The following is a 25,465-nucleotide window of genomic DNA, read 5'->3' on the forward strand; positions in this document are numbered from 1 at the left end:
GTTATGAGAGATTCCTACTTGTAGAAGAGGTCCTTAAATATAATGCAAGCTTTGATTGGTTTGCCATCAGTCAAAGAGCTGATTGATAAGAGACTCATAGTTATCATCTAAATAATTGGCCTTATCTTTATAAAAATTATGTGAAATGAAAAATCGGAATCCGGTTATAACGACACTCAAAGCACCGTCGTTATACCCGAAAGGCGCTCTAACTGTATAAGTTTGCTCATAAAAGTTTATCTGGGGACCAAAATTTTATCGCTATAACCGTACAGACGCTATAAACGGAGTCGTTATAACCGGATTCTACTGTATTTAGATTACATGGAAGTTCATTGGCATCAATCAAGCAGTCAATCAGTCAATAATCGCTTAAAATTTAGCTTAAATGAGCTTTGATTAATCGTCAATCACTTATATAATTTGCATATTTTATCTAAGATTAGCTCAGCCCAGGCATCAATCATTGGTACATCAATCAATCAGCATTTGAATAAATTTTCATGATAGAATTCTACCTGCAATTAAATTTAGTATAATAAACCTTAAAGCTTCTTCAAGTTGCTCAAAGCACATTAAACGCTTTACATGATTGATTGCGAAAAGGTTTTCATAAAATTCATTTGTTGCTGCTGTGCCTAAGGCACTGATTGATCAGGCGTAAGAGCCAGCCCTAGCAACTAGCACACACATAAACACACACACACACACAGACACTACATATACACAGATACTACATACACACACACTCACACACACACACATGTGTGTGCACTCTCTGCATGAGAAGTGGCCAACAGCTGGGCGTTAAGTTGTCCGCCCACCGCCCACCAGTGGCAGCCACCCACCCACTCGCGCCCACATGTCGACTCATTGCCGGCCAACTGGCAACAGTTGTTAGCCCTAATTTATGGCAATTTGAATGAGCCGGCCAGACTAGTGCCGGCTGCAGCTGGGCCAGCGAGTGTGGCGAGTGTGGCGAGTGTGTTTGACTAACAACAACAACTCTTGGTCGACAGGACGAGATGTCCATACAGCTAATCGTGCAGGAGGTGCCGGAGCAGCCGAAGAATCTGCGCATCAACTCGCAGCAGTCGCGCAGCCTGCAGCTGACGTGGAGCCAGCCGTTCGCCGGCAACAGTCCCATCGAGCAGTACCACATCTACTACAAGCAAATCTCAGGTGAGCAAGCGACAGGCAGGTGTGTCTAGAGGTGCGCCTCAAGAGCTAATGCCTCCGCAAATTTCACAGACATCTGGCAGAATGCGGAGCACATTGACATCAGCGGCGCCCAGACGGTGGTCAACATACAGCAGCTGCGCCCGGCCAAGGCCTACCACATACGCATGTCGGCGGAGAACAAGCTGGGCGCCTCCGAGTTCTCGGAGGTGGTGCAGGTGACGACGCTGGAGGAGGTGCCGTCGGGGCCGCCGCTGCAGGTGCGAGCCGAGGCCAAGAGCTCCACGGAGATCTCAGTTACCTGGGATGCGCCCGAGCGGGAGCACTGGAACGGCATCCTGCTGGGCTACTATGTGGGCTACCAGATGTCGCTCACGCCCCAGGACAAGGAGGTGAATCCCACCCAAGGCTTCAGCTTCAAGACCGTCGAGGTGCGCTCCCACTTCGGCGGCGAGACGGTGCTCAGCAACCTCAACAAGTTCACCCAGTACCATGTGATTGTCCAGGCCTACACCAGCCAGGGCAGCGGGCCGCCCAGCAAGGAAATTGCAGTGCAAACAATGGAGGATGGTAAGTGGAAAACGGGGAGAAGGGGGCTGGAGCTACACCCCTCGCCCCTGTCGCTCACCCATTGATTGGATTTGTTAATTGCCCGTGCACAAAAACTGGAGCCAACTCCCTGGCAGCTGGCGCCGTCTGCTGGCAAACGTTTAATACACTTACACTAGCTCTCCCTCTCTCACACTCGCACTCTCTCTCTCTCTTTCTCTCTCTCTCTCGTTGGCAGTGCCCTCAACCCCGCCAGAGTCGCCGCAATGCGATGTGCTTGGCTCCACATCGATTTATATCACCTGGTCACCGCCGGATATTGACGGACAAAATGGCAAAATCAAGGGCTACAAAGTGTTTTACATATCGGTCGATGAGCTTTACGGTAAAACCAACTGTCTGGCTGTGTATGCGTGTGTGTGTGTGTGTATGGCTATGCACGTCTGTCCTCGTTGCCGAATTGTTTGGCTTGCCAATTACTTCAGCGGCATTGGGATTGAGCATTTCGAAGCAATTATGCAATGCCATTAACCCATTAACCCGCACAGCCAAAACTCAGCTACAAATTGAAAATAGACCTGTTAAAATGAGAAAATATACATATGTATATATACAGCATAATTCATGTATACAGTTGAGTCCAATTTGAGCCTTTTCCCTTGAAGAAAATTCGTTGTCGATAATTTGAATTTCTGTGTAAATCGAAAAAAGAGCTGATCCCCTTTAGAATTTAGAATTATCGGAAGTCGACTGTATATATGAAGCCTATACATATCCCATATTCAATTGAAATTCGTACAAGTAAATTCTGATTAAAGTTTTCATGCTTCAAATTCGAATTATATTTTGTTAACAGTATTATAAGGAATTTAAAAAAATCTTTAATTTTGCTTATAGATCTCAAGAACATTATATTTTGCAATTATTGATTATATTTTGTCATATTTGATTCCCTTTAACTTTTCACTTACCATACTAGACTAGCCTGTAATATATGTATCTGACTCCTATTCTATATTTGATTTGCCCTCAACAGTTGAAATTTAATTCCCCTGCCTGGAGCTATTTCAAATTTACTGATTTAACTTTAACGTTTTCATTTCAAGCAAATCTCTTCTTCTCCCCTCTCTACCTTTCACTCGGTATCTCCATTTATAAGCCCTTCTCCCATTTCGACAATAGTTGTATATTCAATTTAATTAGCTGCCGTTTCGCTTGCTCAGCTCGCCGTCGTCATATTTCCAATCAGTGCTAATTGTCGTTGTTTTTCTTATCCAGAAGCGGAGCCGGAGGTTGTCAAGTCAACAAATCAATACGTCACCATTGAGAATCTGCGCAAATACACAAACTACACGGTCTGGGTTTTGGCTTACACCAAAGTGGGCGACGGGATGAAAACCAAACCATTTTATTGCCGCACCTATGAGGATGGTAAGTGCCGCCGGTTCAATGAACGCAAAACTGAAACGAGGCGAGGCGGGGCTGGGGTGGAGGAAGGGCAGTGGAAGTGGGAGTCGAGACTCCCACACACACTCACACTCACACCCACACACATCCAATCCTTGCCTAGTGCTCGCCGCACGCTTACAATTTCATGCAGCGCATTTTCCCGCCCACTTTTCCGGCCATCGCAAATGCTTTTATTTATATGATTTTTGCAGTGCCATCGGCGCCGCAGGCCATCAAGGCGATACCCGCGTCGAGCACCAAAATCATCGTATCCTGGCTGCCGCCCGATCTGCCCAACGGTGACATTGTAAGTAGCCACGCCCCCAATTAGCAAGCCAAATTAACTCAGCTCCACTCCCACTGCCACTCCCCCGTCTCTTAGACTGGCTACACCTTCTACATGTCCATGCTGGAGGGGGGCCGCGAGGAGGGCACGCACAAGCGGGTGCTCGGGCCCTACGTGGAGATGCACGAGACGGTGCGCACGCAGGAGTCGGCCACCTACCAGTTCTGGCTGACGGCCTCCACCAAGGTGGGCGAGGGCGAGAAGACGCAGGTGGTGACGGTGCCGCCGAACAACAAGGTGCCCGCGCGCATCGTCTCGTTCAGCCAGCGCATTGTGACGCCCTGGAAGGAGAACCTGGAGCTGCCGTGCCGCAAGGTGGGCGCGCCCGCACCGGTGACCATCTGGCGCCAGGACGGGCACAACATGGAGACGAGCGCGAGGAAGACCATAGCCAAGAACGGGACGCTCTACTTGCGCGAGTGCCAGGCGAGCGACGCGGGCAACTACACCTGCAGCGTGGAGAACACCTGGGGCAAGGACGAGATCGTGTACAGCATTGTGGTCAAGGTGCCGCCGGAGGCGCCCAACCTGACGGTGGTGAACAGCTACACGGACAGCCTGCATCTGGAGTGGCTCGACAACAGCCACGGCGGCAGCCCCATCCTGGGCTACGTGATCAACTACAAGCGGGACAACGGCGACTGGGAGGAGCTGCAGGTGGACGCCAAGACCAACTCGCACCTGCTGAGCAACCTGTGGTGCGGCACGCGCTACCAGCTGTACATAACGGCCTACAACAAGATCGGCACCGGCCTGCCCTGCGACATCGTCAACTCCTACACCAAGGGCAACTCGCCCGTGCAGCCGAAGCACTCGCAGATGATAACCAACAACTCGACGAGCGTCACCTGCTGGCTGGACTCCTGGGGCGACGGCGGCTGCGGCATACTCTACTTCATGATCGAGTCGCGGGTCTACGGCCGCTCCGCCTGGAACGTCGTCTCCAACCACATACCGCCCACCGAGCGCATCTACACGGTCAGCGACCTGGTGCCGGGCACCAAGTACCAGCTCAGGGTGACGGCCCACAACAATGCGGGCTCCACGACGGCGGTCTACAACTTTACGACGCTCTCGCCCCAAGGCGGTAAGTGTGCACTGACTGACCAGCAGATACCCTGTAACTGGAAGAGTCAAGCCTGGCCTGGCCTTCCCTTGATCAGAGTTCCTCAACTCACTGCATTTCTCATTCCACATTCCCTAGTCCTCTACAACAACGACCATTCGACGCCCGTCTCGCACCTGAGCGATCTGCCCTTCTATGCGAATTTCAAGCTGCTGCTGCCCATCTGCGTGTCGCTCCTCATGCTGCTGGCGCTCATTGCGGCGGCGCTGTTCCTGCGCAAGCGAAGTGAGTAGAGTATCCCGAGTAAACTGCTCACTTAGTCTAAATAGTTCACTCGCCCGCAGAGCTGAGCAACCAGGCGCGCCTGGCCAGCTCCTCCATGTCGGAGTCGCCCTCCCTGGCCAATCTGCAGAACAAACAGAATCGCGACCAGCAGTACTTGGCCGTGCGCTGCAATCCGACGAACTCCGCGCCGCGTGGCTCCAACTCCAACGATTCGGGCAGCTTTGGCAAGGCCGAGGGCAACGAGTATATCGAGGACATCTGCCCCTACGCCACGTTCCAGTTGAACAAGCAGACGTACAGCGAGAGCTCCTACAGCGGCAACGTCTACAGCGGCCCGTATCACTCGGTGCGCGGCTCCTTTGTCTATCACGATGTCAAGCCAGAGAGCTATCACGTAAGTCGGGGTGTACACATAGGATATATACGTGAAAGGGTCTATAATACTATTTCTCTCTCTCTCTCTCTCTCTCTCTCTCTCTCTCTTTCTTTCCTTCTGTAACTGTCTCTTTTCATCTAACTATCTATCTTTCTAACTATTATCTTTTTCTATAACTTTCCTTCTTTATCTATCTCTCTCTCCCACCCTCTCTCCCTCTCTCTCCTTCTCTCCCTCCCTCTCCCTCTCTCTCTCTCTCCCTCCTTCTCTCTTCCACAGTCCAAGGAGCCAGAGTATACAAAGGTGCGTCGAAAAGTAGGCCGTCTACGCGATCCGCACTCAGAGAGTCAAGGTATACACAGATATAACCGATATACGTATACATATAACATTATCCTCTCCATTTGAGTTGCCTAAAATGTAGCTTTAAGCAAAATTTGCTCATTATTTGTATCTCATATCATGTTGCATTCAAGTCCTGTATGATTTGTCTATGTATTTCTATGCTCCTGATTTCTATATATCATATATGAATATATGTTTTATTCACGCTCTAATCAACTTCAATACTAACATACGCATTCAATCACTTCATTCGCAAAAAACGAAACATCGCATTGTATTAAACTTTTTAGAATCGGACAATCCAGGTTCAACAGATTCCGAAGTTAGGAAAATCCTAACGCTTCACATACCAATTACAGAATATGACACACTCGGCTCCGAGTCCGACAATGATGTGTCCGCCCGCGCTCTTAACTCGGCCAAATATCGCGCACAACGCGGTAAGCCATCGACACTCGAATATTGCGTATACGCAGCGTGAAACAACTCTCTCTCTCTCTCTCTCTCTCTCTCTCTCTATTTTGCTTCCCTGCAGACACTCAAGATGAGACATCCTCCTCGTCGGAGACCACGCCCACCAGCATGACCCGCAAATCGAAGCCCCCCTTCGCCGCCCGCAAGTCCAGCAAGCCGGGCACCAGCGGCAAGCGCCACGTGCGCAGCTCCAGCGGCTACTCGAGCCACAATGAAGAGACTACATTTAGGTAAGCCGAGACGCTGAACGCTGAGCAATTGATATGATATGTTTCCGCTATGTGCATAATTAGAACCCTGTACGTTTAGCATATCCAACTATCCACCAAACTATCAGGACCACATCAATCCACCGGCCCGTTTCTCGGATGCCAACGACAAGGCGAAGACCCAAACGTCGCCACGAATGCGTGCCAATCAGAAGCTGCAGCGTGAAGCTTTCCAAATCAATGTCTAAGGACACATAAACTACATTTTTAAATTAATCAAATATTGGAAAAAAAAAAAATACAAAATGTTGATTGAAAATTGAAAAATCTTCAAATGGTCACGATGCCATATAGAAGGCAGACAAATTTGTTGTAAAATCTAATTTGGGGAATACCCCTATGGAGGAACTAGAGCAAAGTTTCTACCAGAAGCACAAAACTGTTGTAAAATCTTAAAAACAAAAACAAAAATCGATACGATAAAGGCAAACATAATTGTTATGTAAAATCTAAACAGATAGAAAAAGCTAAATATGGCAAATCCTATATAGGGCGAAGATCTGTTGTAAAATCCAACATATTATACAAGAAATCCTTATAGACTTGGCTAACACACACACTCCACTTCAAAAACTAACAGGCATTTCTTTAACAATTTATGAATTGTTAAAAATTAAAGTATTAGAATAAAAACTGCATACTAAGTGAAATATAAACAGCAAAAAAAAAAAAATAATAATAATTATGAAAAATAAAATACACAAGTGTAACTATTTACAACAACAACAAAATGAACAACAAATCAAGAATAATAAAAACTTTTCGATCATTTTTGATTTTCAACGAACAAATTTAATTTAAACTACGAAAAAAAAAATAAGGAAAAGGAAATATAAACCATAAGACTTATTTACATACTGATTATGCTTAGTTTAACTTCAAAAGCTGCAAAAAATAATAATATTAAAATATTTATATTATAAATGGAATAAATGTTAAACAAAAAAGAATTATAAATGATAAATTAAAAAATATATATTATTGCAATAAATGTTAAAAGTAATACACAAGATTACAACTTAAGCATTTAATGTGTATTTAAAAATAATTTTATAAAATTGCGGCAGGCCGTATTTAAAATGTTTTGCATAGCTGAAGGAACTACCGAATGTAGTGTAGTTAAGAGCAGAGCATTAAGAGAAACGGATTACGAAAGACAACTACATATAATGCATGCATGAAATACACTTACATATATACACACACTCGTACACACATATATATCTAGTAAATTAAAAGGTTTACGTTAAATTGTTTATGTTTTTCTCTCCGACCCCGATGAAAAACTGAAGGAAAATGTTAGCTAGTTATTTAAATTAATTTAAAGTATAAACAAACACGCATCTAATAGTTTATGAAACTGTTGTACATAGCTAAGCATTATAATACCTAATTATACAAATCATATATATGTATATGTATATGTATATGAATTTAGAGGAATATTTAGTAGCCAAAGTCGTAAGCCAGCATGCATTTTCATCAAAGAAACACTGAAAGCAGTAAAGCGAACCCAGCTCAAGATACTACAAGATACAGAATTATATAGCGCCGATTCCAGTTTGCCAAAACTCTAGACCATATAGCTTTCACACACCTGTACACCTCCTGTACACCTGTACTATAAGTAGACGACTCTGATTACATTTTGCAATAGCCAAAAAGCAAGCAAGATCCAACCAATTTACATGACAATATGATCACAACAACCAGGCATACATTATATACTAGTATAACATTTAAATCACACACACACAACGTTGTAGTTCACAAGAAAACAAGCATATAAAGTATAAAGCGAAGCAAAGCGGAAACAAAACTCACATCTCTAGTCATATTAACTATTAACTTAACTAAACAATCTCTAAATGGAATTACAAGTTTTTGGCAATGCAAAACTTTTTCAGACTGCACCGATTTAGGCATTTCAAAGTTTTGGAAAAGAAATACATATATAAAGAAAAACACTCTATGAATATATACTTGGTTGTAAAAATTGAATAATGAAATGAGAGAAAATTGTAAAATTCACTTGGCAAAAATATCAATAAAAAAAAAAAAAGAGAGATTCAAAGAAACGAAAAACAAAAGCAAATAATGAAGCACAGTTAATGTACATTTGTTAATGTGCTAATTCCATTGATTGTGGTCTACAAAATGCAAAATACATGACATGACATAATGATAAAGACAAACAGCAAACTGAAGTTTTACTCAAGGGGAGTGGCAGCAGGGTGAATTCCAAATGTGTCAAAGAGAGAGAGAAAGGGTGAGCTGACAGCTGGGAGTAACAGAGAGAGAATAAGAGATCAATTGGCTTTGAAGCTGTTGATCTGGAAGCTTAATGCGAAGCACCAATTGGTGTAAACTAGTACAATGTAGATGTGGAAGAGCAGCCTCTTCTAAATTCAAGTAATTTCTGACTTACGTGGCATTCGCAGCTTTGGGCTCAAATGGAATGAGCTCTCAACAAGTAAGAAGTAAGAAGGGAAATACCTACTACTCAAAGTGTTCAAATTATGCTGGAAAAAACAAAGTAGATTTTTCGATCATTCTCGATCAAAAAGTTATCGAATGAGTTATCGAAAAAATATGATAAACTTGTACTGCATATGGTATACACGAGTATGCATGCCAAATTTCAGCTCTCTAGCTCTTATATCTTCAGAGATCGGTTTGGACAGGGATATATCGACTCAGCTCATCGCCCTGATCAAAAATATATATACTTTATGGGGTTTGGAATGATTCCTTCTGCCTGTTACATACTTTTCATAAAAAACCATCATACCCTGATTTCCCATTTTCAGTGGGTTCAGGGTATAAATATAAATACTTGTTTAATTTGATTTCTCAAACTCATTTAGAACTCATATAAATTCCTCAGGCAATTGGCCTTATCTAAATCTAAACCATTTAAGCTCTTCTAATATAACAATGTATACTTCAGCTCGTACCATTGAAGTCCGAACGGCATTATCTACCAATTAGCAATCAAAAACTATCTTTATCTGTATTACATTTAGCTTTATCTATATTACATAAAGTCAGGCGAGCTTTGAGTTATATATAGTTATATATTTGCACTCACTTTAATCTTATCAATCCGAATGGTCAGTCAAGAGTTTACAATTTGGTATAGTTAGTCATAGACAGTTTTCTTTCATACTCGTCTATTAATAACGCCGCCAAGACGCGCGCAGTCAGCCATAACAAATACAAAGACTCAATGCTTACTTTGCCGCAGTGCACAAGTTTCCAGAGTTAACAATGGATCGCATTTATTTACATTCGACATAGTTGGTTTCATTTGATTTGATTACAGAAAACTGACACGGAAAGGCGTATAGATTGAGGCGTATAGAAATAGTGTAATAAAATTCTTTAGCTACGTTACACAAACACATATTCAAAATTCTTTGCAATTGTTGCACTTAAAGCATTTTCATAGTTATATAGACACAGTGTTTTCAGAAATTGCAAGCAGCCGAGCTATAGGCCACAGCTTATAGACAATGATTGTGTTTTGCTTCCTCTCAGTTAAAAAAATGTTAAAATTTAGTTGTTGCTTACCAAATAACTTAAGAACTAAACAGCGATTGGCTTTACAAAATGAATAGGCTAACATCTGACTTAAAGCACATTTACAAGTTTTGGGTTAGCAAGGGGGCGTTCACGGGGCGGGGCACTTACAGTGGCTATGATTAACAGTTAGAGGTGTGTATAAAAAACGTTTTAAGAGTGTAGCCACTTTGTAAGTTCTACGGCTGCTTAAACGCTAAACTTTAAACTAAATTAGAAACATTATACGTTAAACATTATTCCACTTTTCTGTTTTGGATTATCTATTTTTTCTTTTCATTTTTAGTTTTGATTGCTTTGTTGCTTATGGCAAATATCAGAACATAATAGGCTTATCCTTACACTGGTCTATCACATAGCCGGTAAAGCGTTTCAGAAACTTGGGATATTCACGCTTATAAACAGCCCGTAAGGCGCTCGCTGGAGCCCAGCCACCGGGATTAACTGCGGGGAGTGATACGAAAATATGTTAATAATTGAATATAGAGATATCTATACGAGGCATACGCACCCACAGAACAGTAGGTCACTTTACAGGTCAAGTCATCCCGACTCAGCGGCTGGCCCTTGACATAATTATCGGGCAGAAGTGTTTGGCAGGCGAGTATGACCGTCAGAAAGATGCGCACACATTTGCCGTTCTTCGACTAACGGAGAAATATGGAAAATATGTAAAATGTTGCATTAAGTACAGACGGGAGAGTGAGAGAGGGGGGACCCACCTCCTGCTTGGCATAATCCGTCGAGTTGTTGCACACCACCCACATGTCGCAGGTGCCCGGCTCGAGGCCATCGGTGATCTTGCGCATATGCGACCAGAACTGTGCGTCGCGCTGGCTGGCTGGCCAGATGCGTTTGTGGGTCTGCAAGAAGAGCAATGTGTCCGCCGAGATCTTCTCCAGTATGGTGCAGTCCTCCAGCGTGGCTGCAAGTGCATATACATACATATGAAGGTGTGTCCACGTATAGAGAGCCAATAATGGATTACTCACTCTCCCAATCATTGCGAAACTCGGGCATGAAGAAGTAATGGCACATCTCGCGCGCTGTCACGCCCTTGACTGTGTGATAGGCTTTGAGCGGATCCATGACCATGCCGTTGACTTCCTCCTCGCGCTTGTACATTTTGATTTCGCCCTCGTCGGCAAAGATTTGCCAGCCATTGCCGTCCTGGCCGACGCCCTCGCGCGCATAGTGCAACTGCTCCTTGCACACGCGATCAATCTGTATGGAAATTATTGGCAATTATTGAATCGTTTTCGATTCGCCTCCAATTTCCGGCTTACCTCCGGCCAGAGTGGATGGGATTTGGCCTCGGCCCCGGTGCCGAACTCCTCGCGCGCCTCCTCGCCCTCGGCCACGGCCTCGTGCGGCACATTGACCAGCGTCTGTGAGATTTGCGATTGGAGTCTCAGTTTGAAGCGCATCTGCATGTCCTCTTCGATTTTCTCCAGGCCCGTCTCGACGGCATCAAAGAACTCATCCTCGGGCAATGTGGAATGTGGACCCTCCTGCCAAGCAAATAGTCAAGCATCACATATGTATTACCAAGTCAAGTTCAACAAAGGGGTTCGGCTCTAATTAATTGAATGCAAGAAATGCGAAACGTGACGCGCATAAATTAAATCCAAGTCTCCCAGAAATCCCCAACGGGCGACGCTGCCGCCGACATGCGAAATCGCTTGAGCATAATAGATGCCCATAACGCATGCATATGGAAGGCAGGCAAGCAGCTGGGCAGTCGGGCAGCCGGGCAGTTGGGCGGGTTGGCCGGCATACCCCAGGCCCCATGTGCCATGAATACTAAAGGAGCGCCGTCTGGAGAGACAGCAGAGCACAGTCTATTATGGTTGGCGCGTGCATGCCTATTCGAAGACTGGAAATATTTTATCCAAATTTAATTCTATTCAATTATTGGGCGCATAAGTAGCTGTAACAATTAAACGCAAAAGCCAGCGAATTCTAGCTAGAGATGCGAGCGTGCCTAACTGAATAGGAAAGACGAATTAGAGATGGGAGCGGGTAAGACAGACCAAGAACGAATAAAGTAAAGATGCACGAGCTGGTGAGTGTCTGGATGAACTAGAGATAAGCATACAAAATACAACCTGAAGCATGAGGACGATCATGCTGTACGGGAAGAATTAAGAGCTTAGAGAACTTAGGGTAAAAGACACTTAACCCAAACACAAAACTGTGGAATATGCCGAATTCTTTGAGAATAACATGAGCAAAAACAATTCTTTAAGATAAGTTAAAAATTAATCGACTAGAGATGGGCTCGTGCTTCGAGAGCTCTAACTTACAGACAAAGACACGACAAACAATATAAACAAACAGCCTAGTTAAGAGTGGCCATAGGTTACGGAAGCAAGGGGATTCTTCAATTCCAATAGAGCAGAAAATAAATACGAAGCACACTCAGATAGTAAACACAGTACGGTGAATTTGGAAACCAATTAGAGAAAAGCACGTGTATAGAACACGAAATGTAATAAAAAATCACAAGGGATTACTAGATTTTGACTAGTTAGTAGTAGAGCGGGATTAGTTCGTGTCACGATTATCAAGCACGCCACTAAGACTAAAGAAAAACATTGAACTTCCCCAAAGTAGGCCAAAGTTTTGTTTTGGGCGATGAAGTCACGAATCGGCGTCCAGTTGTCTCAGCAGCTGGCAATGGGAATTTGGGAATTTGGCGCTCACCAGGCTCCACTTGGCGTCCGTTTAACGTCTACAAGTCGATGCCAACAAATTATATGCAGAATCCACACACAAACACACACACGTGCAGTAAAGCCAGGCGAAGGTGGAATGGGGCGTATGTGTGTTTGTGCGTGTGTGTGTGAGTTTACGAGGTCATCAACAAGCCACGCGCACTCCCAACCGAATCCTTCCGACTGGCGCGAGGGCGCGAAACAAACTGTTGCTGAGCACAAACAGAAAACATCCTGCCAGCTGCCAGAGAGAGTCGGCGAGAGTGCGAGCGAGCGAGAGAGAACGAGAGCTTTAAGCTTCATATGTAAAGGATTACACGCGCTTAAATAATAAATCAATGTTTGGAACGTTTTGCTTGATTTAATATAACACTACCTCTACCTGTCTCTCTCACACACCCGCGCTCTCACTCACTCCCACTTCCCACTCCCACACTCCAAGTAGATTTACCTACCACAATCTTTTGGCCATGCTGTAGCTTATAGCCGCAACGCCATTGCAAGCGCATCGCAGGCATTTTTATGTGCCGCTTCTCTTGGCCAAGTTTCGTTCGAATTGCTTTCTTATGGCCAACAGTTTCACAATTGTCCAAAACACTAAGCGCGACAAAAAGAGCCCGTCAATTTGTTTATGATTTCTACGTGTGCGCAAGCCGATCGCTGACCGTCGACTGACCAATTCGTGCTGTCAATTGCCAGCCATAAGCTGAGCCAAGCCCAGCTATACATTAAAGCCAGGCTAACAAGTGGAGCTCAGCCGCTTAGGCTCAAAGCGAATTTGCTATGCGCTAACCAAACAAAAAGGGTAAATGGACTGCGGAAATAAATTATATAACTTTATATAACTTAAATTTCGAGAAAAAATTATTTTTTTAAATATAGTATTTTAATGAAATATATATCAATATATACTTCAAATACTTTTATAAAATAATGAAAATAAATAAACGAAAAATGCTTTTTGAAATAAAGAAATATATAAACAAAAGCTAATAAATAAATAAATATTAAAAATTTAAATTTAAAAAATTTGTGTAAAATTATTTATTAAAAAAATTAAAAATATATGAAATATATTTATTTGTCTTTTTTATTATTCTTGATATATATATAATACAAATGGTATTTTTATATTTCGAAATAATATCACAAGTTTCTTGACCTAGCAAAGCAGCCCAGCTGAAAGTTAGAGCATCTTCTTTATAGACTCTTGCAACAGCCAGACATGACCTACTGCAATATTGGCCCAAGTGCTACGCAACCTCAAAACTGTCTTAGAGTCAACTTCAAATGTCGCCATGTGTTCAATATTTTGCGCTTGAGCTGCCAGCAAAGTGAACGAACTGGGGATTAGTTATACATATATACATAGAGCTCTGCACATATCTAATAAGTCTGCGCCGCTCGGAAAGAAGCCAAACAAATTAAGCATTAAAGTTGACATATAGGAAATGGCCTAGCCAAATAGCGTAGAGCCCACTTCGATCCAATTCGACTGATAAGAGTTAAGAATAGTTAAACGCTAAGCCCTAATTAAAGGCCCGCGGCTGTAAACACAGCCGAGCAAGCGACAGGTCCATTAAAATGGATAACTATCAAAAAAAAAAAAAAAAAAAAAAAAAAAGAAAAACATGACACGGAATCAAAGCGCAAATAGACTCGGCCACAATTATATATATAAATATATTTATATAGGGGCAATATATACGGCTATAGTTGGAGCTCATGCATTACCAAACAGGCAAATTGTTTAAATAATTACACGGCGTGTGCGTATGCTCAAATTGTAATGTAATCAAACAAACACAAGAGATTTATTTTTGGACGGCCAAAGCAAGTGGCATATGGGCGGAGTTCCCTGGGATTGTGGTGGCTCTTGAGCGTGTGGGTACACACACACACACACACACACACACAGTTTATAATGTTTATATTTCATATTTACAATTCGCATTTGGTTTGATTTCATGGGAAAATTAAACGTATGAAACTTACCTCAAAATCTGGGCCGGGATATGATAAACGTTTTAGCTTCTCGATTTCCTCCTTCAGCTTTCTGCAAATATCAAAATCAAACAAATTTAGTTGAGCTCTCTCTATTTTCTAGTTTAGGCTCACCTATTTTGGTCGTCCGCGCGACGTCGCTTATCTATTTCGCGCTCCAGCTTGCGTTTCCATGATTCATCACTCTCGCCTATAATCTCCAGGCAATGCTGCAATGTGCTCAGCACTCCAGTTGTTGTGGCACGAAATGTGATGGACTCGCCCTGCCAGCAGGAAACAGACATTAAGATACGGAAATTCATGGGAATCATTAGGCGCTCACCTTGAAATCGATGGGCTTTAGGCCATCGCCCAGGTCGAGCGGCTGTGCATTGGCCTTGTTCAGCTCGGAGCAGGCGTCAAAGTAGCGTTGCAGCGTCTCAATCTGCACAAAGAGTATATCCTTGAAGGTCTCCAGTTCGCCCACCTTCTCGCGCAAGTTGCGTTGGGTTTTCTTCAGGCTGCCGCCGCTGGCCAGCGATATGGTGTTCGACTGCAGGGACATGCTGCTGCCATGGCGACGCAGCGACGTGGTGTCCGTGCTGCCGGTGCCCTCCTTATACAGCTGCAGCACCTCCACCCAATGCATGCGATCCTCACTGGTCTCGGCGCGCAGGCACCAGTTGTTCAGATTATTGACAACCACATCGAAGCGCAGCTCGTCCGATTCGTGTGCCTGCAAACAAAACGATGAATCATTGTTTACAATATAAATAGACTAAGTATAGGCGGGCAATCAACGCCCTCCGAAAAAAAGAAAAACAATTGCCATAAAATGACAAGGCGAGGACTGGGGCGAGCGAGGGTTGGCCAATGCAGGGCAGGGCAGGCAGGGCAGGCAGCGCAGGGCTGGGCCCACTTACATTTGATGACTTCAGTGTGGTTTTATATTTTGTCACTTATTCACCACCATTCGTTGGCGACATTCAGCATTAATTGATTGCGCTGCATTGATTGCGGCGTCGGGGGTTCTTGGATATGCGCACACTCGCTCGCACCCATTACTTTTTGATTAGTTCAATTAAGAGCACTTGCTGGCTAAGTATATACACGCATACATGTATTCATATGGCGTCTAAATACGTACCTTAATGGTCGCCTTGGACAAGCTAATGGCGCCGCGACAGCCAAAATCGGACTCTGATTCGGATTTGTAGTAGGAGAGCGTGCCATCCTTGAGCACAATATAGCGTGGCTGCCAGCCGTATATATAATTGGTCCACTTGCTCAAATAGCCGCGCAGCTCAATGCTGTTGTCCAAATACTCCTCCTCCTCGGAGGAGTCGCTCTGTGAACCAATGGCAGGTGCAATTGGAGCCGCCGCTGCAACTGCATCCGCTGTGGGCTGCTGCGCCGTTCTGTTGTCCAGCTCGTCCATGCCAGCGATGTGGGTTGTGTTTTACCTGTAATAGAAACTTGCTAAATAAGCGAGGGCCGAGATAGATTACCGTATATATTATATAGCGCCACGTCCGCGTGATATACACAAGAACAACAACAATATCAACAGCAGCAACAGCAACAGCAATAACAGCAACAACAACAATAGCAGCAGTAGCATTAACACCGGCCGCTTTCGCTCGGCAATCATCTGTCGCTGCGAGGTCGTGATAATGCCTCAATACAATCATTATCAAACAATGGCCTGACGACTCTGACTCAGTCAAAACTTTGTTGTTGATATTATTCTAATTGGCGTTTGGCCGGGTTTGGCTTTGGCGTTGGCGTCGGCATCGGCGTTAGAGTTGTTGCTATTTCGCTTGCTGACGTTGTCTTTCGAGAGGGTGGAAAGCGTCCAGTGAACTTACCTGCAACAAGCGTTTTACTGTTTGCTATCGCTTTGCTCACACATTTGTGCGACACGCAATTCCGCTGGTGTTTTTATGTTTGTGCAAACTTCGTAAATAACTGAATCAAAAAAAGCACCTCGAAGTCCGCAAGCGTGATAAACCAAGCAATCAGCTGTGCGCCGGTTATCGATACGCTGACAACGATACTATCGCAAGCTCATCGCAACAGTGCAACAGTGCTGCAAAGCACTTGAATTAATGAGGCGCCAAAATGAAATCGATGAAAGTGAAACTTATTGGGGCTTATTGGATAAGTATTTTACGCACTTCTTCGTGTATTACGTGCAGTATCGATACGTTATTATTTGCACATCATGTTGATTGACGAATGCGTGTCATATTTAACAAAGCGTAAGCGGCAACAAGTGCTTGTTCCGCTCTTGCAATTCAGTGTGAAGTACACTCTTTGAGCTACCAACAGCTTCAGATAGAATGAGCGAATATATGTTTCCAAAGAGCGATGCTCTTATTAGCGAGAGAGATTCGCCTGCGCTGCTGCCGGAGGGTTATTTACCTTTTCAAGAGGGCATCAAATGGGTATCGGATCTAATGGAAATCGAGGAGGGCGACGCGGACTGGCAGCTGGATGCGGAGTTCATTTGCAAGCGGATCCGCGAAGTTATGTGCAAAAAGGATGCGATATATCAATACGTGCTGGAGCACCTTCTATCCACGGCCACCTTCTACAGGGGCTCCAAAATCGATGTGCCACTGGACTTTGAGCAGTACTTGCGCTTCTATATGCCGTTCCCCGTGACTCCCATCTTCAATGACGCCCATCCGGGCTACATAAATCTCTATGCTCCCACCTCGCATCCTATGATTATCAAAGGCTATGTGAATCCGGAGAATGTGCAGCTGCTGCTGCGCGGCAATCTGCGCGACACCATCACCCAGATCAAGTCCGTCTACTGCGACAGCGGAGTCCACTACAAGCTCAGCTACCGCACCCACGAGATCGGAGATCAGGGCTTCGTACACGAGATATTGGCGTGCGAGAAGCGTGAGTCCGGCATGCCGAGCATCATATCTTTCGTCTTCCTGCCGGCCTTGCAATTCAAGTTCGCCGACTTCCCGTTGCCGCCGTTCGTGCCCTCGGGTCCCGCCTGGGCGCACTGCAACAACATCTACTATTGGCTGGCTCTGCTGCAGGTCTATCCGCAGTACGACAACCGCAGCTTCTGTCCCTACGTGCCGCGCATGCAGTTCATACAGGACGAGCGCATGCTCAAGTATCGCAATGTGCTGCGGCTGCTGGTGAAGATCGGCATTGGCAACAATATACCCGATATATCGGATATATTCGTGCTGAAGGGCTTGCACTTCTTTCGGCTGCGCTACAGCATGAGTTGCGATTGCAATCTATCGTTGGCCACGCTGTTTATGGAGGTGAGTATACCCTGTAAATGTTGACAAATGCGCGACGGGTATATGGGACAACTTACTCGTATAGAATGATCATTTTCTGTTCATTTATGGGATTATTGGGGTATTGAGATACCCTGTAGAGCTTTAATTTTCCGATAATTATCGATTTTCTGAATTGCTTTTTCATCTTCTAAAAAAGAATAAAATTTCTCTAAGTTTGTCCACTTGGACTTGCTTTTAATGCATAGCTCTGCTGCTTTCAGCTGCTCAACATTCACACACAAATCATCTACAACGATGCCATGCAGAAGGTGCTCGCCTTCGGGGGCTGCCAGCAGCACTGCCTGCAGGAGGCGCTCAAGCTGGATGCGATCGCGCGCAATGTCTCCATGTTCTACTACATGAACTACGTGCACCTGGAGCAACTGAAGCATATGTTTGGACTGATATGAAAAGCGGCATTAAATTACAAATTCCTGGCACACACACGCGCACACACACACACGCACACAGATTGCAAGACTAGCAGCGGACTCACGTTACGTATACGCAGTGTAAACAATTGATACGATCTTTGTTTATATACAAAGAAATATAGATAGATGTATATATGTATGTATATGAATATGTATGTAAGAAGCGCGACAATTGCGCAAACACATTTGTCAGCTGGAATTTCGTATATACATATACACCTATATATGTATATCCAGTGAATCTGAATCGCATGCGGCGCCGTTATTATGCGTAAATATGCCACAAATTTGTTTATTTACAGGGTATACCTATATATATATATATATAAATATATAACTAGCTAGAGAGTTAACAACAACGCCTACAGCTAACAATAAATAGTTAAATACACAAGATAATCAATACATAATACATATATAAATATATATAAATAATCATAAATAAATTAGTGTACGTTAATTACAAGCAAATGACTTTCAATGTGCACTCATTATTCGGCAGCCGCCGCTTACAACTAGGAGACGCAGAGGAGAGATGCAGCCAGCGTCTCTGCTCACATGAAAACTGCATTGCCATCGAGCTCTTGATGCAGCTGCAATCGCTCCTGCTGCTGCTGCTGCTGCTCCTGCTGCTGCTGCTCATCCTGCTCAGCGCTGTTGGGCAGCAGCACCGCCTGCTGCTCGTGATATTCGCCCACGGGCCTCTGCGTTGTGGTTGCTTTCGTTGTTGTTGTTGTCGTCTGTCTTGTTGCTTGTGCGCTGTACTTGTTGGACAGCGCCTTGAAGATGCTCTTGGGGCAGGCCTTGTAGTAGGGAAAGCATTCGCCGGGCGCCTGCTTGCCCTCGCCCACCCGCTGCGCGCGCACATATTCGGGCAGCAGCTCAGCAAAGGGCGATTTGGTTACCCTGGTTAAAAGAGGTAAATATAACAATTAACTAAAGTGGATGTATGAGGGTAGTCTATTAAGCTATCACTATATGTATAGTCATCTTTTATTATAAATTCATTAGGCAGCCCTCTTCTGAATAGAGTCTAATGAGAGCTAAGAGTGGATTTGTATGCTAAACTCTCTCATGGTGAACTTAAACTGTATTAAGCAGTAAGTCTCAAACTATTGCAGCAAAACTGTTGGTAATCTTGCGTCATTTTTGCTTAGTGCCTCTAAAACTATGCTGAGCACGCAATTGCTGTCAAACTGTGAAGAAAACATTTGATAGAACTCACAAAAACTGTAACTGAATTCTTGACTCTAGCCTTGAGGAGAATATTAAAGATATTGTTAGCTTAACTTCTCAACACTAATGCACAGACAGTTACTTTCAAACTGTATGCAGCTTGAGCTGCTGGCATTGTAGTACAGTTGGCTCTAAAACTGTTGTAGAACTATAGCTGAAAATCTATCAAATTGAAATACAAAGCAAGTCCTAAACGCAGCTCAAATTGCCTTTGAGCCTCAAGGCAATTCGTGATTTTTATTATGCGGCCTGCCTGCTGCACGTATAAAAAGCTAATCAGTCATCGAATTTTTCTCTATTCAGTTCGCCTCTGGCTCGAAAGTTGTGGACCTGGTTTATGCCTGTTTGGGGTGCGTTACTTACGTTAGGAACAGTTTGGTCATCTCGCCAAAGACGCCAAACTTGTCGAGACTGCGTGAGTGCATCTCGCAGATGGTGCGCAGCATGCACGCCTTGCCGTCCATGCCGAAGGTGGCCAAGAAGTCCTCGACGACGCCGTAGAGCAGCACCCGCTCGCCGCCATGGAAGATGTGCTGGAAGCCCGCCGGCAACTGCGGGTACTGGAGCGTGTCCTCCACTCTGTAGGGCGAGCTGCTCTGCTGGGCGCTGAGGTCCCGCTTGCGGCGCTGCACGTGGAGGTAGCGGGCGACGTACTCGCCCACCAGCTGGCCAGCGCCGTGGCCAAAGGAGCGCGCGAAGAAGGGCAGATCTCCGAGCGGATTTTGATTGTCCGTCAGGCCGAGCTTGTCAAAGTCAACTGAAAGTGATTTTCGACAACTTTGAGCTTAAGGAGCTGTTCAGAGAACAACTTTTCGAGCAACAACTCACTTGTGACGGGAAAACTGATGCTCAGGTTGGAGAAGAAGCCTTCAGGCGGATGTCTGACCATAGGCATCGCAATCGTCGGCGTGAATGTCAATGAGGTGCCGGGCGGCAGAGCCAAGCGGCCGTCATCCGTAATCCAAACGAGACGCTTTTTGCGTATGTGCGCCTCACTCGCATCCGAATCCATTTGTGGCTGAGCCTCAGCATCCGCTAGCTGGGCGGCGGTGGCTGGCGTCGCTGCTGCGCCGTCATTCAGGCCGTGCATAGCTGCAGCCGCAGCTGTCCAGAGGCAGATTAGCAGCGCTAATAGCAGCTGCTCCGACTGCGAGTGCCGATGTACACGCATGCTGCGTAATCGTGGGAATAGATGCGGAGAAAGAAAACGAAAGACTTAGACAACGAACTGGCTTCAAGAGAATAGACGCAAGACTCCGACAACAACTTGGCGCGCTTAGCAGCCATATGAATATGATCTAACTGTTATATAACCGCAGCTAAAATCGCATCAAACATTCTCCTCATTCGCATCGAAATGGCGCAGCCACAAGCAACAATTGGCAACTGGTTTGCCTGATTGCCTGTCGAAGAGTCGAGCTGGCCGAGAGACACATAAATCTAGTTTTTCTTTGTGTTTTCGGGAAAGCTGAAAGCCCGAGCCCGAGCTCAAACTCAAACTCGAGCCATTCTGGCCAACATTTAAGCACCGTTAACAACCGATTCTGATTACTAGCAAAACAATTGAGTCTTTGGCACATGTGAATTCTATTTCTTGCTGCATTGCAGTGAAAGCTGAAACTCTACGCTTAATATGAGCGAATGCCTGGGATACCAGTCTCAGCTATAGATTAGCTTTGCTGCAAGTGGAAGCTTCTCTTTTAATCAGCAACTGCAAGCACGTAAGAGATATGATTTAGTAATGTTCATAATCGATTACATGGCAATGAAAAGACAAAAGATCTAGAGTCTCTAGCTCATCTAGGTTCTGGGATCAACGTGTTTATACCTAAATACAGATCGAAAGATGAAAGATGATGAAGGATGGAGAGAAGTACGGATAGAAAAGCGGAAAAGCGAATGAAAGCTTAGATGGTCGGACTAGAGAACAGACAGAAAGGCAAGGAATGAACAGAAGGACACAGAATGACACACACATGCAAATAGACTCTCCTATATCAGCTAAATTCGTCGTCTTCTTATTTTTAAAGAGTATAAAGAGCAATCTTCACTTGCTTCACAAAATGTCGGCATCAAGATCTCTACAGACTGTTCATCCACATAGTTATCACTGTACTCGTTTATCATTCTAAGGCATTGCCAAAACCTGCTGAGAAATTTCACTCTAAGAAGCATAAGCGTGTGCTAAATGGAACACTTTTTCCAGCAGCTGGAGAAGAAGCTGCATCCCTCTGCCTCTCTACCTACCTCCGCCCCCCCCCCCTCGCTCTCGCTCACTCTCTCTCATTCGTTATCAGCAATTTCTCGACGCACTTTTACCCGTTTGCATGGCTTCGCATGATGCTCGCATTTCAAATCTATAGATGATGCAATGCAGCAGCAGCCGGTTGCACAGGATTGAGCCGCCGAGCCGTTAGACATGCTGATCTGGCCAATATTTGATTCTAATGCACTTTCCCAGCGGCTGCCAAGAGTGCGAGGCCAACAGGTTCTATGCCACAAACACACACACACACACCAAACGTGATTCCGTTTGAGGTTGCCACTAAAAAGTGATTTTGTTGCTGCAGCTGCAAGGGTATTTCGTCTAAGTTTCACTCCCCCAAAAAAAGCAGAAGAAGAAGCAAAAAGTTGCTCACTAATTTTGCATGCAAATGAGCAAAAAGAAGAATAGCTGACGCGGCACAGTTAACAGGGGGGCGTGTCATTGGCCTGTTCAAACAAATTTCTGCTGCCGTGTGTAATTAGCAATGGCGAGTGCTGCAGGTAAGCCAGGCAGGTGCAACTGCAATTTGAGGCACTTGAGCCTGAAAGAGAAATTGGGTCAGAATCAGCTACAATTGCTATGGCATCCAATGTTGGGCAGCGTTTTGATAGCACCACTCCAAGAATGTCAGCGAGATAACAACTGCCTCTGAATCTCTCTCCATCGCTCTGCCTATGAATGACAACAATGAGAAGCAAGAGTGTTGACAGAGGCGAGCTGTTGAGGCCGTAGAGATACCCTAGATGAAGAGTTGAAGAGGGAGAGAGAGATGCGATAGATAGTGGGAGAGAAAGAGAGAGAGAGAGATAGAGGGAGAGCGAGATAGATCTAGATAGATATTCTTTATATAATCAGTAAAGCTTTCTTCCATCTTTTCTTATAGAACAAACAATCTGCTTTCCAGCAGTTCCGTAATTTTAGATAAAAAATTGTAAAAATTTATTTTAATAACTTGAAATCTTCTGCTTCAGTAGCTAAACTTCCAACCAATATACCCTACGACACATGTGTACAGGGTATTCAAAGGCATGTGCTGCTGCAGCCGTCTGCTGCTCGTTGACAATGACAGACGCATTGTGGCCAATGGCAGCGAATTTGTACAGGATAGTTTTGATTTCTATGGCAAATCAGAGCAACGCCTTTAGCTACACAAGCAGCACAAGCAACAGAGTCGACAAACAACAACAAACAGCAACAGACACGCAACATATGTCAGTTTGTGGTATGCGGCAAGCGAAGAGTGAAAAGATTTGCAATTTAAGGCGAATTAGTGCAAGCGCAGCTTTAATTGGCATCAAGTTATAGATAAATATAGATATGGCTATATGTGTGTGTGTGTGTGTAGAAGACATTTTGCTTCCTGTTTGCCAGAAATCAATAACAGCAACAGCAACAACAACAAACGAGAAACCAGTCAATAAAAAGAATTCTCAGTAACAACAAAAAGCAAAAAACAAAACAAAAGCGAAATGAAATGGAAATTTGGGTCAACAGCTTGAACGCAGGTAAAATACATTAAAAAAATTAAAAAAAAAAAACTTTATTGAAATTAAATTTATTTTATGCATGCATTAATTGTTTAAAAAGCAAGTGCTATATATTTATATATGCAAATGCATATTTATGCATATGCGAGGGCTGCTCAAAAAGTAGCGAGAATTATGAATTGCGTTGGCTTAAGTATAAACTACTTTTGCTTTTCTTTCAGTGACATTATAAGCCTCAGCGATGCTAAGTTCCACTATTTTGATAGCACTACTATAGACCGGCTTCTATTCTTAACTATGGCAAAGAATGCATCAAGGAATCTCAATCAAAGGTTTGACCCAAAGGAACTTGTGTGATGGCATAGTATGCACCTCAACGCCCAAACCTAACCCACTGCAACTACTTCTGCCCACAGCAGAAGAAGAAGCACATGAAAGTGCATGCTACGTGACGATTGAGTAGATAAAGAAGTCATAGCAGGAGCAGCTGAGCAAGATCATAAAGGATGATATTTTCGAAGATTGGAATGGAAGTTGTATAATATCTGAAGCGCACAAAATAGATAGACTCATGAATACAAAGCACACATTACGCTGAAAGCAGACCTCGCACACATATGCTGCGTGCCATTAAACGCGCTTGTGGCAGCGAGTTCGTGTCCTAAGTCTTTTGTTTTATGACCGCCGCTATGTAACAGGCGCTGCATAATCAATTAGAAGTGAGCAACAACAAACAGTTTTTGGGAAAGGCAATGTTGGGCAAAGGAAAGTGCAAGTGATGTCCACTATATAAAATATATATAATATATATATTTCTCTTTCGTCAGTTTGTTTGTAGCTGCGTGATGCGCATTTAAAAATCAAAAATCACCAAATTTCAATCAAACTACAAACTGTAGAAAGTCTTTGCATAAGTATATAAATATATATATACAAAATATATATTTATTTGCATTGACTACCTCTATTACACATTCTTACATAAGTCGCTGGCTTAACGGTTAACTCTAACTAAGTTTGGCTGCTCCTTGACCCAGTTAGAGGCGAGCCCAAAAAACTCACTTTTCTAGATTCGCTGAAATTCTTGTCAACTTTTTTCACTTCGGTTTCGCTTTTTTTATTTATGTCGCACGTTTTTCTTTTATCTTCTTTGGATTCAGTTTTTGTGCATCCTTAGCTGTTTAAACCGTTACAAGAAGTTGCACGTTTCTGATTGGCTGCAGCAGAAGCAGCGGCAGAGCTAGCGAACGGGCAGTCAACCGCGCGCGCAAACGTTTCAAATTCAACTAAAGCGGCCAACGGCTGAGCCAAGCGATAAAAGCGCCACGAAAAAATGCACAGGCGAGCGCTTGAAGAGGGGGCGGGCGAGCAGGCGAGACATAGGCAGAAGCTACCCAAAACGATAAACCTGTATGCAAGACATGGACGTGGACTTGGTGTTGGTCTTGGTCTTAGTGTTTGGTGCTGCTGTTGGCGTTGGCTTTTGGTCTTGGCCGATTGAGTGTGTGCGTTTGATTTCCTCTTTGCCAAAAAGCAGACAGAGCTATGAGCTATGAGCCATGAACTAGGAAGTGCCATGAGTCATAGTCCTCCATCAAATTGAGGTCGCGTGCCACAGAGGCAGCAAATTAGTTTCACTAACGTTCATCACAATCGACATGAGTTCTGGGCCTGGTCATTCAAAACTTTCCATGCGTATTGAATGCGACTGTGCGTACAACCAAGAGATGCCAGTTGCGGTTTTCCAATCGAGTGCTGTCCACAAGGCGTTTGGCCAGTTGTCCAGGCGCTTGTCTAGTTTTTAACAATTTAGAACTTGCTTTACAAGCAGTTAACCAAGACGTGTGCGTGAGCCATAACAGGCTGCCGTTTCGTTTTGAAAGTGAGTCCAGAAGTCTGGAAAACTGGGTCAAGGTTCTGCATATGGGAAAACGATTAAAATAGCTGAGGCGAAAATGTGAAATGCAAGTATTTTAATTTTTATATTATAGCCATTTTTCATAAATATTTACTACTTAATTAAGACAATTTTAGACGCGTAAATGGCGCCATCATAAAGTACGTGGTGAAAATTTATTGAGGCTCATGTAAATCGAATAAAT

At 44.2% G+C, this 25,465-nt stretch overlaps 4 protein-coding genes across 18 annotated transcripts in view; 2 read left to right on the plus strand and 2 right to left on the minus strand.

Annotated features, from left to right (window-relative positions):
- The window catches only part of Dscam4 (Down syndrome cell adhesion molecule 4), a 55,893-nt gene extending 49,101 nt beyond the window's left edge, over window positions 1–6,792 (plus strand). For 8 of the 13 annotated variants that reach the window (XM_089467072.1, XM_089467071.1, XM_089467070.1 and 5 more), the window contains exons 21-32: window positions 1,020–1,182; window positions 1,252–1,749; window positions 1,967–2,113; window positions 3,007–3,159; window positions 3,390–3,484; window positions 3,560–4,610; window positions 4,728–4,874; window positions 4,919–5,268; window positions 5,530–5,602; window positions 5,886–6,035; window positions 6,131–6,299; window positions 6,379–6,792. In XM_089467072.1, coding sequence (XP_089323198.1) covers window positions 1,020–1,182; window positions 1,252–1,749; window positions 1,967–2,113; window positions 3,007–3,159; window positions 3,390–3,484; window positions 3,560–4,610; window positions 4,728–4,874; window positions 4,919–5,268; window positions 5,530–5,602; window positions 5,886–6,035; window positions 6,131–6,299; window positions 6,379–6,526 — 3,144 coding nt within the window. In that variant the 3' untranslated portion in view covers window positions 6,527–6,792. Of the gene's footprint in view, window positions 1–1,019; window positions 1,183–1,251; window positions 1,750–1,966; window positions 2,114–3,006; window positions 3,160–3,389; window positions 3,485–3,559; window positions 4,611–4,727; window positions 4,875–4,918; window positions 5,269–5,529; window positions 5,603–5,885; window positions 6,036–6,130; window positions 6,300–6,362 lie in introns of all 13 variants that reach the window. The other 5 variants (XM_089467080.1, XM_089467081.1, XM_089467079.1 and 2 more) reach the window with 5 other exon arrangements.
- A 2,779-nt stretch (window positions 6,793–9,571) lies between these two features.
- On the minus strand, window positions 9,572–16,641 carry cert (ceramide transfer protein). 3 transcript variants are annotated; one of them, XM_018008118.2, is made up of 10 exons: window positions 16,489–16,641; window positions 15,768–16,083; window positions 14,964–15,356; window positions 14,756–14,904; window positions 14,633–14,693; window positions 11,207–11,431; window positions 10,913–11,144; window positions 10,643–10,845; window positions 10,432–10,567; window positions 9,572–10,364 (listed from the first exon to the last, which is right to left on the minus strand). In XM_018008118.2, the coding sequence occupies exons 2-10, from the start codon at window positions 16,056–16,058 to the stop codon at window positions 10,237–10,239; spliced, it is 1,818 nt and encodes a 605-aa protein (XP_017863607.1). In that variant the 5' UTR covers window positions 16,059–16,083; window positions 16,489–16,641; the 3' UTR covers window positions 9,572–10,236. The 3 variants fall into 3 exon arrangements, with proteins under 3 accessions (XP_017863607.1, XP_089323217.1, XP_017863609.1); XM_089467091.1 differs by having other exon boundaries at window positions 15,768–16,099; window positions 16,489–16,629; XM_018008120.2 differs by lacking the exons at window positions 14,633–14,693; window positions 14,756–14,904; window positions 14,964–15,356; window positions 15,768–16,083; window positions 16,489–16,641 and adding an exon at window positions 13,093–13,320.
- Window positions 16,642–16,653: 12 nt separating this feature from the next.
- LOC108614160 (cyclic GMP-AMP synthase-like receptor) lies at window positions 16,654–18,353 on the plus strand. Its single transcript, XM_018008121.2, has 2 exons — window positions 16,654–17,919; window positions 18,162–18,353. Exons 1-2 carry the CDS (start codon window positions 16,963–16,965, stop codon window positions 18,348–18,350), a joined length of 1,146 nt encoding a protein of 381 aa, XP_017863610.1. The 5' UTR covers window positions 16,654–16,962; the 3' UTR covers window positions 18,351–18,353.
- Window positions 18,354–18,795: 442 nt separating this feature from the next.
- On the minus strand, window positions 18,796–24,852 carry LOC108612465 (uncharacterized). The gene is made up of 4 exons (XM_018005348.2): window positions 24,426–24,852; window positions 20,439–20,782; window positions 19,974–20,367; window positions 18,796–19,280 (listed from the first exon to the last, which is right to left on the minus strand). The coding sequence occupies exons 2-4, from the start codon at window positions 20,779–20,781 to the stop codon at window positions 18,929–18,931; spliced, it is 1,089 nt and encodes a 362-aa protein (XP_017860837.1). The 5' UTR covers window position 20,782; window positions 24,426–24,852; the 3' UTR covers window positions 18,796–18,928.
- Window positions 24,853–25,465: the final 613 nt, after the last annotated feature.

The sequence above is a fragment of the Drosophila arizonae genome, chromosome 4, assembly GCF_054131065.1.
Source record: "Drosophila arizonae isolate 15081-1271.41 chromosome 4, UAZ_ARI_1.0, whole genome shotgun sequence".
NCBI classification, from domain to species: Eukaryota; Metazoa; Arthropoda; class Insecta; order Diptera; family Drosophilidae; genus Drosophila; species Drosophila arizonae.

Coding starts and splice junctions, on each gene's coding strand:
- cert (XM_018008118.2), bottom strand. CDS start 16,058: ATGGACGAGCTGGACAACAGAACGGCGCAGCAGCCCACAGCGGATGCA. Junction 11,432..14,632: donor ATCCCGGCCCAGATTTTGAG/GTAAGTTTCATA, acceptor TTTGCTTGGCAG/GAGGGTCCACATTCCACATT. Junction 10,568..10,642: donor CGGATTATGCCAAGCAGGAG/GTGGGTCCCCCC, acceptor TTTCTCCGTTAG/TCGAAGAACGGCAAATGTGT.
- LOC108614160 (XM_018008121.2), top strand. CDS start 16,963: ATGAGCGAATATATGTTTCCAAAGAGCGATGCTCTTATTAGCGAGAGA. Junction 17,920..18,161: donor TGGCCACGCTGTTTATGGAG/GTGAGTATACCC, acceptor TGCTGCTTTCAG/CTGCTCAACATTCACACACA.
- LOC108612465 (XM_018005348.2), bottom strand. CDS start 20,781: ATGCGTGTACATCGGCACTCGCAGTCGGAGCAGCTGCTATTAGCGCTG. Junction 20,368..20,438: donor CATCAGTTTTCCCGTCACAA/GTGAGTTGTTGC, acceptor AATCACTTTCAG/TTGACTTTGACAAGCTCGGC. Junction 19,281..19,973: donor ATGACCAAACTGTTCCTAAC/GTAAGTAACGCA, acceptor TCTTTTAACCAG/GGTAACCAAATCGCCCTTTG.